This window comes from Drosophila ananassae, chromosome XR, assembly GCF_017639315.1.
Source record: "Drosophila ananassae strain 14024-0371.13 chromosome XR, ASM1763931v2, whole genome shotgun sequence".
Lineage (NCBI taxonomy): Eukaryota > Metazoa > Arthropoda > Insecta > Diptera > Drosophilidae > Drosophila > Drosophila ananassae.
This window is the reverse complement of record NC_057932.1, coordinates 18,400,253-18,418,442: the sequence shown is the minus strand read 5'-3', so window position 1 is coordinate 18,418,442 and position 18,190 is coordinate 18,400,253. Positions and strand designations below refer to the sequence as shown.

Genomic DNA, 18,190 nt, shown 5'->3' with positions numbered 1-18,190 from the left:
TGTCGGGATATCCTTATAAGGCCCTTCCGATGGCTATATCTTTGTCAATTCTTATCCGATCTTTAAGAGGAATACCTTTAAACGTTTGTGGGTTGATTCCTCACCAATCTGCATCAAAACCCTGACACAACAAATTTTTTGGATTTTTTTCAAAATTTTCCTAGGGGTACCCTTGTAGAATCCAGGATATCCGTCTTAGGGACCTTCCGATGGCTATATCTTTGTCAATTCTTATCCGATCCTTGAGCGGAATACCTTAAAACATTTGTGGGTCGATTCTGCACCAATCTGCATCAAAACCCTGACACCAAATTTTTTTTGGATTTTTTTCAAAATTTTCCTAGAGGTACCCTTGTAGAATCCAGGATATCCGTCTTAGGGACCTTCCGATGACTATATCTTTGTCAATTCTTATCCGATCCTTGAGTGGAATACCTTAAAACATTTGTGGGTCGATTCTGCACCAATCTGCATCAAAACCCTGACACCAAATTTTTTTTGGATTTTTTTCAAAATTTTCCTAGAGGTACCCTTGTAGAATCCAGGATATCCGTCTTAGGGACCTTCCGATGACTATATCTTTGTCAATTCTTATCCGATCCTTGAGCGGAATACCTTAAAACATTTGTGGGTCGATTCCTCACCAATCTGCATTAAAACCCAGAGACTACAATTTTTTGGATTTTTTTCAAAAATTTCCTAGGGGTACCCATGTAGAATCCAGAATATCCGTCTTAGGGACCTTCCGATGGCTATAACTTTGTCAATTCCTATCCGATCCTTGAGTGGAATACCTTAAAACATTTGTGGGTCGATTCTGCACCAATCTGCATCAAAACCCTGACACAAAATATTTTTTCAATTTTTTTCAAAATTTTCCTAGGGGTACCCCTGTTGAAAGTGGGATATCCTTCTAGGGGCCCTTCCGAAGTCTATATCTTTGCCAATTCTTATCCGATCTTTAAGAGGAATACCTTAAAACATTTGTAGGTCGATTCCCCACCAATCTGCATCAAAACCCTGACACAAAATATTTTTTCGATATTTTTTTACAATTTTCCTAGAGTTACCCCTGCAAAAAAGCAAGTTATCCGCCTCAGGCCCCTTTCGATGTCTATATCTTTTATTATTCTTATTCGATCTTTAAGCGGGATACCTTAAAACATTCGTGGGTCGATTCCCCACTAACTAATAACATCAAACCTCTGAAGTAAAAGCGAGAAATGTATATATTTTTTATATTAAACCATAAAAAAGAACCCCAAAGCCCAGGAAGCAACTGAGGGGGGGTGTCATGAGCCCTAGGTGTCTCCAGGGTATCAACAAACTATATAACAACAAAACAGAAAACAAACTACAAACACGAAAAATGGGACACGAAACTCCACCAAGCCGGCAGGCTCATTAATGGCCGGAAAACATGCAAACAACAATGTTTTTATAGTTCGATGGAGCTGAACTGGCCCAAAAGGATATAGGGGCAGGAAGAGAAAGAGAGAGAGGGAGTGCTAAAGGACGAGGAAAGCAGGTGACACACGACTCCGAGCTCCGAGCTGCGACTCGTGACCCCTTGGCATGGCAACAGTTGATGGATGGACTTTGTTGGCCGAGAAACTTCTCCAAGGAAATGAATTCCCAAAATTAGGTGTGACATTGGCTGGTCCCAGAGGGATACCAGCAAGGTCCACCCTGGAGTGTGCACTCTAATAAAGTTAACTAAATCATGTCCACCCCAGCACTATGACAAATTATGTAATTCTACGAAAAAATAATCCGCCATAAACATGCAAAGTTGATGAAGAAATCTGAAAATTGTACAGGCTAAAGGATTTGTTATGTGTCGTTTTAAAAAGAAGGGATTTTAGAACGACATACACATCGATCTCACTGCCCAAAAATATATTTTCTTAAACAACAATTGACATTGTAGTGCCCTTTTCTGTAGATCTCTCTTCCGATTCCCTCGTTTATTGTTTTTTTTCTGCCCTAAAATTACAGCAAGTGAGGAAATAAATTAAAATTACAAGAGACACGCATCAGAATCACTGAAGGAATTGAGGCAATCATCAAGTCATCAACTCACAGCCAGACGAAATTAACTGGAAGTGATCGGTACAATGTCTTTTTTTTTTTGTATGTAGCTCTTTTTTTTTGTTTCTTGTTGAGGAACAACCTCAAGTTCAAGTGGTTGGGGCCACCCCCAGTCCCCCTCCGCGATGGGATCTCATAAACATCTTCCCCAGAATGTCTATATATCTTTAGACATCGGATCAGTCATGTCAAATGTCAGTTATGTGTGTTTCAATGCGTTTTCAATTGCAATTACAGCACATTAAGTGCTGGAGGGGTGCACTGAACAAAATAGGGGGGTTTGAAACTATTATTTTGAGTATTTTTAACTCTTAGGATGTCTTAGAGAGTCATACAATTTTATTTTGTAAAATTTAAAGCAAGAAAATAGTAATGTTTTAAGAGAAGATATGTCGTTTTAAAAGAGTTCGATATGTAGTTTTAAAACGACATAACTACAGTTCAAAAAAAGAGACATATTTGTGTTTGAAAACAATTTCAAAAGAAAATTTTATTTTTCAAATTTAAAGCAAGAAATTAGTAATGTTTTAAGAGAAGATATGTCGTTTTAAAAGTAGCTCTTTATGTAGTTTTAAAACGACATAATTGCCGTTCAAAAGAGAGACATGGGAATGGGAATTTCAAAAGGAGATCTATAGCTTTCTTACTTTATTTCCCTTTATTTTATCCTTATTTCCCCAAAATATTTCTCCGAGTGATCAAAAAAATTTCCTATCGATTTGCCAGGACGAGCGTCGGGATTTGTGCGTGTGTGTGGGTGTGTGTGTGTGGAATGAAAAGGATTAGACGGGAGCAACAAACGCTTTTAACTAAAACAAACAGCAACGCAGTTGCCACGTGCCACTCTCGGTGGAAAGTCGTGGGGGGGATCGGATTCGCCATGTAAGAGGTGGCTTATGAAAACGGGTTGAAAAATGGAGGAACGGCAGTAGTCCTGACAGGACGATGACTCATCCAGTTAGCCAACACCATAGGAAGCATAGGAAGGCAAGGAGGAATAACTCCACTCCGGCTGAACTCCGGCAACTGAATTGAATGAAAGCCGTGCTGTTGCAGTCACCGAAAGGGGCATGCAACATCAAAATGAAAATGGGTTGGGATTGGGAGTTGGGATTGGGAGTGGAGGTTGGGGAGTAAACTTTGTACTTAACATCTGACATGGGAAATGAGACGGGTCTCTCACAAAACAGAGGACAGTGGAGTTGAATTCTTAAATTATTCATCAAAATAAGGAATAATTTAATTGAATAATTTTTAGATAATTATTTAGTTAATAGAACTTTATCAGAAAAATATAAAAATAATTCTAGTAAAAATGCTATTTAATCCCACTGTACTAAAAGGGGGGAAAGAGGGTCTCTAGGGGGTGCGGCATATCCTTGAAGGGTTGCATCACCCGCATTCCCATACACACTACACTCCAAGTCCTTTGTGAGTGTGTGTTTGAATGAATCGAATGAATGGAGTTCCTTCCTCAGGAGTTGGTCTGTTTTTTTCTATTTTTGTCGATGTTGCAACAGGATGCCAGGACATCGAGTGGGAGGATGAGATGTCTAACGACATGCAAATATTGTCTGCATGTTGTACATATTTAAGAAGCCGTTTTTGGTTTTACGAGCCATGGCAGATTATGACGATAGCCGTGATGACTATAGACTAGGACGGTGATGATGATGATGCGGCGGATTGTGTGGGAATTTTTTAAAAGGGGTTACTCACACACACACACACACAAAAAAAAACAAAAAGTAATAATAGAAGGTGGTGCTGGCCCAGTGGGAGAGTTACCAAGAGGGGGAATGATTAAAAAATCATAAAAATAGAGTTTCAGACAAGTCATTTTAAGAGATATTAGACAGAAATGTTTATTAAATATTGAATATTTAAGATTACATTTTATTAAAATATTATAATTACTATAGATTCTAATGCGAGTTTGTGGCCAGGCTTTTTGTTCATTTTTACTTCCCTTGTTGGCTCCAAAGGCCAAAGGGAGCCACTGAATTCTGGCCGCCCAAGGGGCATCCCCCAAAATACATATGGAGACTGTAGCTATCTCCTTTGCACACAAATCGATGGGCAACTACACTCAGAAAAATAGGGAGCTAAAAAAAACTACAAATTAAACACTAGAAATTGTAGGAAACTGCTTCCATAGAGAACCAATGTCCCTATTATTTCCTCTTGTTTTCATATAATTTCTTCAAGTGCACCATTTAGTTAGATTTCGGTCTTGAATTACTGTTCCTGACAGCACGAACCAAGCTTCTGATATGCGATATGCGATACCCGACAACGGAAGGAATCCGACCAAGAAAACGAAAAGTTACCAGACCAAAAGATGGCCCAAGGCAGAAGACCCAAGTGCCCCGCCGAGACACACCTGTGGCGGACAGACACCTGTACCGGAAGCAGAAATGAGCTACGAAAATATTTGGTTAGCATTTCTTACTATTTTTTATTCAAATACCAACGACGCGACGACCCACCTCTTATGCAATGTCATTAAAAAGCCATGAGACTCGAAAGCGGAACACAGCTCTTCTTGTTTGTAATTATTATTTTCTTTTTGGTTGTAGTACTTCAGAAAAGCCATAAAACCCCATAAAAGGGTTAAAGAGTTACAGAACTTAGGGGGGGAGACCGTTAGAGAAGTCGGCAGGCAAAAGAATAAAAAGAGTCATACAGTACAGTACACATACAGTATGTGATCACAAATGCAGTTAACGCAACAAAACAGGTTCAAAATAATAAATCTGTGAGAAAGTCTGAAAGAAAAAGTTCTCAACTTTTACAGACTAACCAGTTTTTACCAAGAAAAGTCTGAAAAAAAAATATATTTATTATTTCAGTCTGGAGTCGAACTCCACTACCTTACTCTTTTAACTTTTCAATTTAAAGCTTAGTCTAATCCCTCTTAAACTTTCCCTCTTAAATTCCATTAAAACATAATTTATTTATTGGCCAAAAATGCTCCTAAAATCATCAAGAATGAGTCATGATTTTGGTAAATAAATTATTTCTTTACTTTCCACCCCACTTGCCATGGAAGAAAAATGCAGAAGCCTTACTCATAATATCCATTTATTCGTCGATCCATTTTTTCCATCGATTTTCTCCAATTTGGTTGCATTAAATATGCCAATCGGGCTTTGGACAAAAGATACTGTCCCCCCAGCACTGTCCTCCAGCACAACAGACACCCTTTATGTACCAACTTGGCTATATACTAGTACATTATGTACAAAGATATGCGCAATAGCCGAATTAAGCCGGAAAGCGAGCGGAAGCGGGACGGGCATAGAAGCCGAATAAATGACAAAATGGCAAGAACTGAGACGGCAACAACAATGACGACGTCATCATCCAGTAACCTTAACCACCCACTTTATCAGCCACTCCCCACTCCCCCTTAGTAATTCTCCGCCCACTGCTCCTGTGTCCTGTAGCCTGTATCCTGTATCCTGTGTGTGTTCAACTTGGAGTCCTGTGAGCCCAAAATGTTTGATTGATACGCATGAATCATGTTGCTGAGAGTGGAGAGGGGTCTACTACAGTGAAGCTAGGATAAAGTGGACTATTTAATAAAAAAAATATATATATTTATAAATATTTATATTTATTTTTTGCAATTTATAATCCTATTATTGATAAATGATTATAATTTCCCAAGCCAACAAATAAAAAAAAGTATTTAAGGAAGAAAAAAATGTTATTAATTTTTTTTTTAATTTTAAACACTTTAAATAAATGTTCAAATACAACCAAAATTTTAAATCATAGGTATAAAATTGCTTTAAAAATTTGCTAAAATGGACGAAGAAGTCTTTTGAAAATCAAAATATCATTATATGTTATCCCTTGTTATCCTTTTTATTAAAGCCCCACTGTACTTCATCATGTCTCCCCCAGACAGTTGATGTCTTCATCATTCTTTTTTGGTTTTTGGGGTTGAAAGATTCGGATTTTAATCGGACTACTTAACGATTGAATTGTTGTTCAGTTGCAGTTTTTATTATTATTCCTTTATATTTTTTGATCCTTTACTTCCTAGACGTCCTTTCCAGGGGGAGGAGTGCCAAATGACAGTCAAGTTTGGGGCCCAAGCCCAAAACTGTTGACGCCAAGTTGGCGAGACAAAGTCATTAAAGAAACATGAGGCTAAAATAACAAAATTAACGAGCCTCGGGGAGGAGTTGTGGAGCTAAAGGACATGCCATGTGGAAGTTAGGGGAGAAAAATAACATTCAAGGACATGGAACTACTGGCAGCTTCACAATCTGAAGGACTTTTTGTGTAATGTGGTGTGAAAAATCAATGGACCTTCAAATTCTCTCGCTCGGAGCTCCCAGCTCCCTTTTTAGCTACAGGGCGTATGCGTAATATTTATTATTATTTTTTCTCTTCCTATCAAATGGTTATAATTTTATTTTATTAAAGAAACTGTAGCGTAAAAATTAGATTAAACCTCAAGGTTCAAACTCAAAGCTTTTGGATCATTTTTCAAAATGTTTTTTTTGCTTTTTTTTTCTATTTTTTGAAACAAAGATAAGCCCTTGTGTTTTGTCATGGCTCCCACTCACACATTCAAGCTTGGAAACTAGTTTTTCTCTTCAAAGTTCAAGCCAACTTTTCAAAGTCAAACAAAACCAAATAAAAATAGAAGAAAAAAGCCACAGACAGCCGAAGCAGGGCCCTTTAAACAAACTTAAAAATAAGACAAAAGAAGCCCAAGGGCATTTCAAAAGGGAGGGGGGGGATCGAAAACCTATGTAAATTGAACTTTTTTTTTAAAGCAACTTGAAGTTAATTCATTGAAGAAAAATGGGGAAATAAGCGGAGAGCAGGGGAAAACTGGAAAGAAAGGGAAAGTTGACTTGAATATTTCTTCACATAAAATTCCCAGATAAATGATTGAAATCTTAATGATTTCTGATTAATTATTTTTACAAATTCTGTTATTTTATCAACTAGATTTTTAAAAAACTCAACAAATTGCCACCACGCCCACTTTTCAGAGAGAAAATCTGGAACATTGTCATTAACATGGATATGCTAAAAATGGAAAATGAAGCAAAGACCCAAGTCCGAAGCCCCAACAGGCACATCATTATTATTAACATAATCATTGGTCTGATCTTTGGGGTTTCGGTCTCTAAAAATAACTGTGCACGCACTCTGTATTGCGTTATATGCATTTTCCACCAACAAAAATAAAAAAAAAAACACAGAAAAAGCAAAGCAAAAGCAACAAATGACAACAGCAGCCAATGACAACAATAAAAGTATGTCAGGCTGAATCACAGAGGCGTATAGATAGATGTATAGATATATAGATACAGATGCAGATATAGCTAGAATGCACACTCGACTAGAAATAAAAAATAAATACAAAATTGAGGAAAAAGAGTACAAATTAAGCTCGACTTGGCGGGAGGGAAGTGATGTAATTTAAGTAGAACTAAAAAATATATAGAAACTGCCATTCCATTTAGAAAAAGTCAAGGCAAGTCAATGGGAATTGCTTAAATTATTCGATTGGGTATGAAATTGTCACTTTATCGATAATTATCGATTTATTTTTATAACTCAAAGGCATAAGAGCATAAGAAATATATAAAGAAATAAAAATAGAGAAAAACAACAACCATATTTAATTTCTGAAAAATATAAAAAATTGTATAAGAAGACTATCGATAATTATCGATGTATTTCGAGAACTCTTAAACTCTCAACTTGTTAGCTACAAACAATTAGCTCTTCTATTTAACTCTTTTAATTTTTAAAAAATATTCAAATCCCCTAGAAAACCGATATTTTCGATAACAACTTGTCTAAAATCGATTTCCTCACTCTTCCATAATCATTTATGAATCAATATCTGCTTTCAAAACATTTATTAACTATTTATTTCTCTGTCTGCTAGTTAAACCCACACTTAAACCACTTAGGCATAACCAAATAATTATGAATTTAAAAAAAGCGGAAAAAACGAAGGAAAAATGTCAGTAATTTACTTTATTACATAGCCAACATAAATAAAAAAAAAAAATGAAAATTGGCCAGGCAATTTCCGTTTAATAACCTCCCAGATTTGTTGGATTTATTTGCGCAGAAAATTCCGCAACAATTTTCCAAAAATAGAATATATCTTTGGAAGCTTGTTTATTTATTTTTTTTGATGTGCCCTATAAAGCGGGTCCATGGGTCCAGGGGATCATTAACTTCTTGCAGAATTCAAATCTGCTGGCCAGATGTTTGCAGTTCATGTTGCAATTGGAATTATGTTGTCTGTTATAAGTTATAAGTTATATGTTGTATGGGAAAAAAGTGTCCCATAAAATTACGTAATTCCTTCCTAGCCGGCTTTGATTTTTTTTTATTATTTTTGCTTTTTTTTCGGTTAATATTCTCAACGTGCTTGACCATCCGGTCCGGTAAAACTGGTTTCTGATAGTGTCCGATTGCTCCTAAAGCCTCTCTCTATAGACACTTTTTGTATATTTTTTTCCCCGACACACTGTACCTGTCCGTAGAAATGAACCACTTGCTGGCACCGGGGCGTGAAAGAGCAGAGAGTCAGCAGAGGATGAGGAAAATCAGAGAGGGAGACGGGGCGGGCGGGGAATGAAAAGCGCACACATTTCCCATTTCCCACTATTAACCCATTTTAGTTTTCTACGTACGAGTGCGACTACGAGAGTTCGTGTAAAAATAAACAATCTCATTCCTAGCTCTTGCATTTTTATTTTTTTTTCTCACTTCTCGCTGCTGTATCTTTAGCTTTGACTTTAGTTTTAGATGTAGATGTAGATGTATCTTTTGCTCTGGCTGTCGAGCTGCGGATGTATCTGTATCTCAGTGTAGGCGTATCTGGCAGTATGTCGTTGACGTCGGCGTCTGGCTTTCGGCTTTCGGCCATCTGTTGATATTCTGCCAACGCTTACTGCAGCCATGCCTCTGCCTCTGGCACTTTCATTTAATTGCTTCATTTTCAAGAAAATATCTTTAATGACAAGTAATACCCATGAGTAGTAGCAAATTCTCAAGAATTTTTTGTGACTTTTTCTATTTATTTTTCGATTTTTTTCTCTCGAAAATATTCATTCTTCAGGTTTCTTATTTTTGCAAAATATTTTAGTAACTATTCTTGAGTCTATTTACTATTGCTTATAATATTTTTTATATTTGTTTTTCACTATTATACATTATTATTAAAATATAATAATAAAATATATATATTTTGAAACTCTATATTTTATTTTTCCCCACATTTAAGTTTAAAATTGTTTCTCATATGTTTTTCCAACTTTAAAAATTCCTCAATAATCCTCTAAAAATTCCCTTTCTATTTATTTCAATTTTTCAACCTATTTTTCTTTTTGAAAATATTTTCTTTACATTTTTTTTTTATTTCTATAAACAAATAAATGTTTCTTAATCATTCTTTTAACTTTTCAAAAACCCCCAGACCTTCCTAAAATTTCCTCATATTTTTCCTGCTATTTTTCTTACCCGTTTTCCCCTATAAAAAAATATACAGACGCTTTGGAATTTGTCTTTTATTTTTGTGTTTTGGGTGGCACGTCATGCCGCTGCTCCCTCATTTTTTGGTTTATTTATTACTTTTTTGTATTTTTTTAGTTCTTGCACAATGAGGTCATCAACCATCATCTGGCTGGCTGTCTGGCCGCTGGCCGCTGTCCACCAAAATACATTTCAACTTTAAATTCCGCATTTTTGAAGCGAATCAGAGACATGAGTCACTAAGCAGATTGCAATGCATTGTTAGAAATACAAAAAATAAATATTAAAAATAAACCAAAGTGATCAAATGGTTCTTAAATTGCGAAAAAAAAACACGTTTCGTTTTGAAAACAAGTTTGAAACTCATGGGCTGAGTAAGACGCTGCCAGGAGATTAAAAATTGGAATTATTTGATTTTATTTTCATTTCCGGTGGAGCTAAAATTTATTTTTTATTATAAACAAATGATAAAAATTCTTTATTATTTTTTTGTAATAAAAATGAAAGAAGAAACCATAACCAATTAATTCCACTTTTTATTGCCCGAAGACTGCAGGCAGAGTAACTATATCAAGTTCCCTTAAAAAAAATAAATACAAACGTGCTTCCTGCTGGCTCTTCCAATAATACATTTTTTAAATTTCGTAATAAACAAACAACAACGTGGCCCAAAACAACAAGGCCAACAAAAAATAAATAAACAAAAAATGTATGTGATTTTTTTAATAGGATTTTTCAACAAGCGAGTGCTTAAGATTTGATTTATGAGATTTAAAACGAGGGAGGCTCTATTTTGTAGTTGTTGGAGCCAAAAAAATAGATATGGGAAAGGGAATTAGTTGTGGGATATATTTAGTAAGAGTCTAGGTCTTTTTTTATAAGTATTATTAAGTGTCTGATGTGTAACTATTGTCTCAGATCTCTGATCTCTACAATCTCTGATCTATAGCTACTATAGTCTCGGATCTATAAGTATTATCTCCATAACTATTAGATCAGAACTTGTATAATCTCGGATCAATAACCATTATAATTTCAAATCTGTAATTATAATAATCTACAACTACTATAATCTTTGATTTAATAGATAAGTGATCTATAACTATTATAATCTCTGATCTGTGACTATTATAATCTGTCATATATTACTTTTAGAAACTCTGATCTAATAGTTCTCTCATCTATAACTTTAAAACAATCTCTGATCTATAAATATTATCATTTTTTGATCTGATAACCATTGTAATCGATGATCCATTTTAATATCAGACTTAATAGATCTCTGATCTATTACTATTATAATATAATCTCAGATCTTAGATCAAATATTGTTTATAAATATTATACTCTCTAGTCTCTGACCCACAACTATTACAATCTCTGACCTATAACTATTATATCAGATATTATGTATAACTATTATAACCTCTGATCTATTCCAATCTCTTATCTCTCTTATAAATATCATAGTCCCTGACCTTATAGCTACTATAATTTCCTATCAATGTCTATTATAGTCTATGACTATTATAATCTTGTACTTACTCTGGTTCTGGTTGTCCGTCAGCCTCGCATTCGATGATAAACGGATTGTCGCTCTCCTTATTCGGTTGTGCTACTTTGAATAAAAGATCTCCGGGTGCCGGTTGCTTAATAATTCGAGGTGGAGAGTTGGCTGAAAAAGATTAGGAAAAAGTATATAAATATATATCCCAGCAAGATCGATGCGTATTGTAAATCTTTAGCACTAATTGATCGCATAAATTAGTGTCCTCCCCACGAGCCACGATCTTTTATTTTTAGATCTTATTTGAAAAAAAAAAAAAAAAGAATTGCTTCACTAATTTTGAGCAAAATGGAGCAGGACTTGGGGGAATACTTAAGAGGGGGGGAATGGACTTCTCTAAAGCCACTTTTGTGCCTTAAATCTCAAGTGATCTATGGAGCAGTTTCCGAAGAGTTCTTTTAAAGTCTTCTCTAGAGAAGAATGCACCTGAACTATATTTGTTTTCGTTCTAAAAATACAATTTCAAGTGAATTATGAATGGAAAATGGGAAAACTATTTACGGGGGGATTTATGGATTTATTTTTAACAGACTAGTAGCCTATTTCGTCACTGAAATATATAATTTTAAATAATAATACTCACTTGTTCCTGCCGTTGCACTGCCCAAGAGGGCAGCCACTAATAACGCGGCCAGCATCGCTGTCTGCCGCCACATGTTGCTCCTCCTCGTCGTTATATTTTATTGTTTATTTATTTTTTTTATTAAATATTTTGGAATGGAATGTTGTATTTAATTTGTGGTTTAATTTCTTCAGCTCTCTTTCAGACAATTTCAGGCAATTTTCGCTCAAATGAAAATTGCATGCGAGCCGAGCGAGCTTCTATTATTTAATTTTCCGCCACTAGATGCCTAGATGTCTAGATGCCGCACTGAAAATACAATTATTACGTTGATAACAATGGCGATGATAATAATAATGGAGGTGCCAGTCGAGGCGGGAAAACCTAAGACACTTTTCAATTGCGAGGCGGCGCGAGCGAGAGGGGCGGTCTCACGATATATCTCATACTATATATATATATTTATATATATAAAATCTAATATCTAGAAGAACAAGTCTGGTGTGGGTGTGCGAGTGGGTGGCTTCTGGTCTGGAGCTGTAAATAGAGAGAGAAAAGTGAAAAGGAGCTGTGAGTAAAATGCAATTATTCAACACGAAAGTGCATCGCTAACTTAATGACTAACAGATGTCGAGTTCTGAATGCATAATGGTGGTAAGAGTTTTCATTTAAGACTTTCAGAGGCTTTCTTAGGTGTTAGTACTTAGGAAAAGTTACAAAAATAAATTACAGAAGTCTGTCCCAGCAGGTGACGAAGCACAATTAGTTGGAGAAACTTTTCCAGCTTTGGTTCCAAGTCGAGGACAGAGAGAAAAACACACCTTATCGCCTTGAACAGCGACCCTCAATAGAAAATTCGATATCGAATGCTATTTGCCATTTCGAACTGCAGAAACCGAAACAAAAATAAACAGAAGAAACAAAAAATAGTATCGATTATTGCCAATTTATTACTTTTGCGACGTTTTTTTTGCCTTGACAAAATAAATAAAATAAAAATATACAAAAAATAGAAATAGAAAAGAAAACTGGCAGAGGAAATGGCCAAGAGAATGGAATGCAACAGAGAACCTCTCGTTTTGGTCACAAACCCCATCAACCGTCAATGAATTGCACCAAAATAGTGACAGCGTATATGGAGGGGGTGGCAGGTGGCAGGTGGCAGATGGCAGGTGGCAGGTGGTTGGTAGCGTCATAGACCTGGTTAGGAAAATGTGCCAGGGCAGTTAGCAAATTGTACAACTGACAACAGAGAGCTTGGAGGAGAAGCAAGTAAGAATAAAATAGACACTATTGGTTAGATACCCTTTTAAACACAAAATAGTGTGACCAAAAGCCTTAATAACACTGGCTTTCTAAATAAACACTAAAGGATTTTGGTAGAAAACGTAGAAAACATTAAAATAAATAAATTTAAGTATCAGAAACTATTTAAAATTAAACCCTACCAGCTTTTAATGAGAAATATTTCATAAATGTTAAGAAGTTATGTTAACAAATTAAAAAAGTGTGACCAAGTGTGACCAAATATCACAGGATTTTCCAATAAATCCCTAAAGCATTGTCCTTATTGGTTCAACCTTTTGAAAAAATAGAAAGCCCCCCAGAAATAGGGGGGGAAATACTCTTTGTTTCGAACCAAAACAAAAAGGGTTAGAAAGAAAAACACCCCCAATGGAGGGGGTGGGTGTGTGTCGGCCCCCCCTTTTAGGACGCTAATTGAATTAACGCTTTTCCATTGACAGGTGCCCAGTGCGGCAGACCGTGGTCTGTGTTTTTCTGCCCTGTTCTCCGCCAAAGCCTTTTCAAATTGGCTAAAATGCTGAACTGCAACGGACGTTCCACGATCCGCATTCCATTTATCTTTGATTTGTTGGATTTGTAAAGGGAATCGAGCCAGAACCAGAAAAGTGATGCAGCAGCAGCAGCAGTTCCAGCCCTTCCAACACCTCCACCACCATCACCATCATCACCACCACCACCAGCAGCAGCAGCAGATCCAGCAGGTGCAGTCGGACTCCCAGTTGGAGCACAGAAACTCCCCAGATCCGGAGGCGGAAAGGAATCCCAACCGGGACAGGCAACAGAATCGCTCCTCCATGGACTTCCGTAATCTGTGCCAGCGCCTGGATGTGGACAGCTTGCGAGGTAGTCCCATAACCCATATCTTCCTTAAGTTTCAGTCTATCCTCCAATCCCTGTCTATCCTTTCCAGCCAAGCTGCCATCTCTGCCGCAAATCAAGTTGCCGAAGGCGTTGCCCAAACTGCGAGGCCGCAAGATATTCCGGAGCTCCAAGTCGGGCTCCACCAGGGCCAATGCGGGCTCCACCAAGGACAGGGGCTACACCGGACCGCCTCACCAGCAGTCGTACCAGTCGCAGCTCCAGGTGGCCGCCACATCCCAGCAGTTCATCAACAGGACGCCCCAGAGGATCTCCACGATCAGTTCCCTGATGTACGAGGGCGGCGGCGGTGGTGGAGAGGCCGGGGAGGACATCCGGAGATCAGAGTCCCAGCCGGGCACTTACCGGAGCGCCGGCAGTCTGGACGACGACTACTATGCCCCGGGCAGCGGGGAGAGGGCCTCCCGCCCCATCAGTCCCATCAAGATGCCCTCCGGTAGCGAGGAGGCAGCCGGGGGATCGAGGCCCTCGCAGCCACCCACCCTCACCCAGAGGATCCAGAAGGGCTACAAGAGCCTCAGCGAGCTCCGGCTGAAGCACATCTTCGCCAAGCAGACGACCGTCCGGCGGGACAACATCGAGGTGGACCGCTACGTGGAGCAGTACGAGCGGGAGCTGAGGTCCGAGAAGCGGGCCAGGGAGCGTCGGGATCGGGAGATAGCCGAGAACTACGACATCAAGATCAAGACCCTGGCCGGGACGCGGCAGAACACCTTCGAGGAGGACGAGGTGGAGCACGAGCAGTTCGAGCGGCGGGACAAGGGCCACCAGGACACGGACGAGAGTGGGCTGGAGGCCACTCCTCCGCTGCCGAGTCGCCGCAAGCCCGGAATAGCAGCCACTCGGTTCGCCAAGGTCCGTAAGCCGCCGTTGGAGATGGAGGCCGCGGGTCAGGAGCACGATCCAGACCAGGATGAGGAGGCCAAGGCATCGCCTCCCAAGGAGAACCAGCCTCCGCCCCGTTCCAGCAGCTACAAGCAGCTGCTGAGCAAGCTGCCCCACCTGCCCAGTCTCCCCAATCTCCCCCAGCTCTCGCGGACCAAGGCGGAGAAGCCACCGTCGGAGGAGGTGGCCCCCACCAAGTCGGGTCTGAGGCAGAACATCAAGCGGATCAGGAAGTCCATCAAGCGGCCGGCCAAGCTGAAGCCCAAAGCGCCCACCAGCCAGGACACCGACGACGAGGAGGAGTCGGAGGAGAAGAAGGAGCCTGGCAAGGATCCAGCCTCCAAGCCTCCAAGCTCCGCCACGAACCTGAGAGCCCGCCTGGGCAGATTCGCCTCCACGGAGCAGCTGCAGCAGCACTGGCGGAAGAGCTTCAAGCGAACCGGCAAGGACGAGGCCCCCAAGGAGGAGACGGCCGCCGTGGCGGGCGGAGTCCTGGGCGGCTTCCTGCTGGGCAGCCAGCTGGAGAAGACCCTCGGGAAGCTCAACGAGAAGATGCACCAGATCAAGTTTTTTCAGAGGCAGGGACAGGCGGCGGGGGCGGCTTCCAAGCAGCCGAAGCCCAACACCGTGGGCCATGAGCCCGTGGAGCTGGACGACGACAACGAACTGGAGGCCACCTACCACCACAGCGACAGCGATGACAGCGGCGAGGACGTCTCCGCTGACGAGGCGTTTGGCCAGATCCAGCCGGAGACTAGTCCGGAGGATCCGATCCGCCGGAAGAAACCGCTTCTGGCCGAGCCGAGGGAGAGGGAGAGGGAGAAGGAGGCTCCAGCTCCGGCTCCTCCTCCAGCGAAGGATCAGGCAGCCCTACCGGCAGCTAAGGCCGCCCACGCTTCTCGCCAGATGGCGAAGCTGGCGGAGATTCAGGCGGCGTCAAAGGGCGGGGCGGGCACGACGGCCTGGAGCAGCGAGTCCCTCGAGGAGATAGCCGACGAGGACTATCCGCGCGTCCTCATCCACCAGGAGCACTCGGACAACTTTGAATCCACCCTGATCATTGCGGTGGCCACCAAGAGCCCGTCGCCCCAGCAGCTCCCCGCTCCCAAGGCCAGTCCCTGGCTGCCCAACGACCAGATCATCTCCGGCTTCCGGCAGGAGCGGGAGCGGGAGAAGGAGCAGGCCTGGCCAGCCCCGGCCCTCTACAAGCCGAAGAGCATCGATATCTTCGAGGCCTCCGGAGGCGGAGGCACTGCCTCGGCCTTCGCCGACTTCGACGAGGCCCTCCGGAATGCCCCGGTCTTGAGGATCAGTGCCGGGAGCATCAGCTCCAGCATCGAGGAGAAGGACGAGGGCCACACCAGGGTGACCAGGATACGCGTGCAGAGTCCTCAGATCGGCAACAGTCGGGAGAGTCTCATGGCCCAGGACGAGGAGGAGGAGGAGGAGGAGGAAGAAGAGGGGGAGCCGGAGGAGGAGGACGAGGATGACGAAGAGGAAGACCTGGAAATGGAGCTTCCCGTGGAGGCCATCGATCTGGACGACTCTCTGTCCGAGCGCCCTCCCTCGGCCTCTCCGCCGCCGCCTCCCCTGCCCCAACGGCGGCCGCCTCCCATCCCCAAAGTTATCGATAACACGCCGATATACGATGCAGTCCCCCCACCACTACCGATAACCAAGCCGCCCCCCAACGAGGCGAAGGCACCGGAGGCACCGACCACCGCCCCGACTCCGGTCCCGGCTAGGGTCTCTCTGCCCCAGAGAAGCGCCTCCATGTCGCGGCCGGCCAAGCCCCTGGTGAAGACCAGCTCCCTGCGGCTCACCTACAACGAGCAGGTCCGGCCCGGGGACATCGGGAAGGTGAACAAGCTGATCTCCCGGTTCGAGGGCGGGCGGCCGCGCCTCTGTCCCCGCCGGATGCACAGCGAGGAGTACGAGCGGGAGGAGGAGGACGAGCTCCGTCAGGAGGAGGTCCTGGTTCAGAAGATACGAGTTATCGACTCGCTAACGCCCACTAATCGGAATGTGGTCGTGATTCCACAAATCACTCTAAACAACAACAGCGACAGGGAGGAGAAGCCCAAGGGAGAGAGTCCTCTGACAAAGGACACCAAGGACCTCACTCTGGATCGTCAGAACTCGAACTGCAGTCGATCGGAGTACGGATCGCCGCTATCCTTTCCCAGCAATCGACGCAGCCGCACACCCACCAACCTCAACAACAACAACAATCCCACCACAAGTCCCTCCAATCCTCGCCAGAATCAGAATCCCAGCCAGAATCCGAACCAGAACCAGAATCCGATAACAATCCAACACCAGAGACGCAGCCGACGCTCCATGACCCGCGACGATGACAACTTCTATAGTTTCGATAGCGACGAAGGTGGGTCTATCGATACTTATCGACAAAAACACATCTCTAATAGTAATATTTTTATTTTTTTTTTAGAGAACAGCTACTACTCTATAAGCCCCTCGGGAAGCAGTCGTTATGTGGTGGAGATCTAAACGAATTATAGTATTAGAGGATTATTTTTAGACAAAAAGTCATTTAATATCGATATATATCGATTAATTTTTTTTTTTCTAGCCTAAGACCCTTATTATTTGAATAAAGTACAACTTGTAACACGAAAAGGGAATGTGACTCAACTAATTTTAATTTAAAAACTATTTTTTATTTTTAATTTATGTTTTTATAGTCTGGTCCTGCAATAGGGAGGAAGGTGATAGGGAGACAGGGACTTAAAAGTCGAAAGGAAGTTGATTAATGGGGGATGATCAGGAAGGTGCCAGGGTGCTAGGGTGCCCGGGTGCCAGGATGCCAGCTGACACTATCACCCACCCCGTACACCCTGTACACCCCATGGTGGTTGCAATGATCCTGCAGGACCTGAAATACCTTCCCCCATCTCTCCAGTCTGGCCCGACCCGCCGACTGAGCGCATTTTAATTGATAATTTATGCTAATTAATTAATTTGGTAAAAATTCACCGCCACCCTTGGACTAGCAGCCCTTCCTTCTATCCTTATATCCTTCTATTTATTTTATATCCCCTATAGACCGGTCTGGGCATCGGGGCATGCAACATATGCCGCTCAGGCATTTCAGGATAATGCACTTTTGGCTTTCGATTTGCGGGAATTGCTTCTGATATCCGTGAAATGGAAACAATCATGATTTTTAATTCGCTTTATGACATCTGTTGGGTGGGGAGTTGGGAGAAGTTTTTTGGAGTGTATTAAGGAGGGTTTCTAAGGAAAACTATTAGGAATAGTAGGAGAGTGCTAAGGGTTCGAGTCTTGTCTTCCTACATTTTTTTCCCTTTTTTTTAGAAGAGTTATGAGTTGGAATCTTGCCATAAAAAGGA

General features: G+C 41.4%; 2 protein-coding genes across 6 annotated transcripts in view; one reads left to right on the top strand and one right to left on the bottom strand.

Moving 5' to 3' along the window:
- Window positions 1-18,190, bottom strand: part of LOC6504485 (neuroglian) — a 42,899-nt gene that overhangs the window by 15,230 nt on the left and 9,479 nt on the right. For all 5 annotated transcript variants that reach the window (XM_044717518.1, XM_044717517.1, XM_044717519.1 and 2 more), the window contains exons 2-3: window positions 11,769-12,056; window positions 11,164-11,293 (exon numbers count right to left, since the gene is read on the bottom strand). In XM_044717518.1, the coding sequence (XP_044573453.1) occupies window positions 11,164-11,293; window positions 11,769-11,841 (203 nt within the window). In that variant the 5' untranslated portion in view covers window positions 11,842-12,056. The remainder of the gene's footprint in view (window positions 1-11,163; window positions 11,294-11,768; window positions 12,057-18,190) is intronic.
- Window positions 13,524-17,484, top strand: LOC6504430 (actin cytoskeleton-regulatory complex protein PAN1). The gene is made up of 3 exons (XM_001966958.4): window positions 13,524-13,895; window positions 13,963-17,202; window positions 17,269-17,484. Exons 1-3 carry the CDS (start codon window positions 13,661-13,663, stop codon window positions 17,325-17,327), a joined length of 3,534 nt encoding a protein of 1,177 aa, XP_001966994.1. The 5' UTR covers window positions 13,524-13,660; the 3' UTR covers window positions 17,328-17,484.

What these genes read in the sequence shown, in the direction of transcription:
- LOC6504430 (XM_001966958.4), top strand. Translation starts at nt 13,661, where the DNA reads ATGCAGCAGCAGCAGCAGTTCCAGCCCTTCCAACACCTCCACCACCAT. An exon ending in GGATGTGGACAGCTTGCGAG is followed by an intron (nt 13,896 to 13,962) that starts GTAGTCCCATAA and finishes TATCCTTTCCAG; the next exon opens with CCAAGCTGCCATCTCTGCCG. An exon ending in TAGTTTCGATAGCGACGAAG is followed by an intron (nt 17,203 to 17,268) that starts GTGGGTCTATCG and finishes TTTTTTTTTTAG; the next exon opens with AGAACAGCTACTACTCTATA.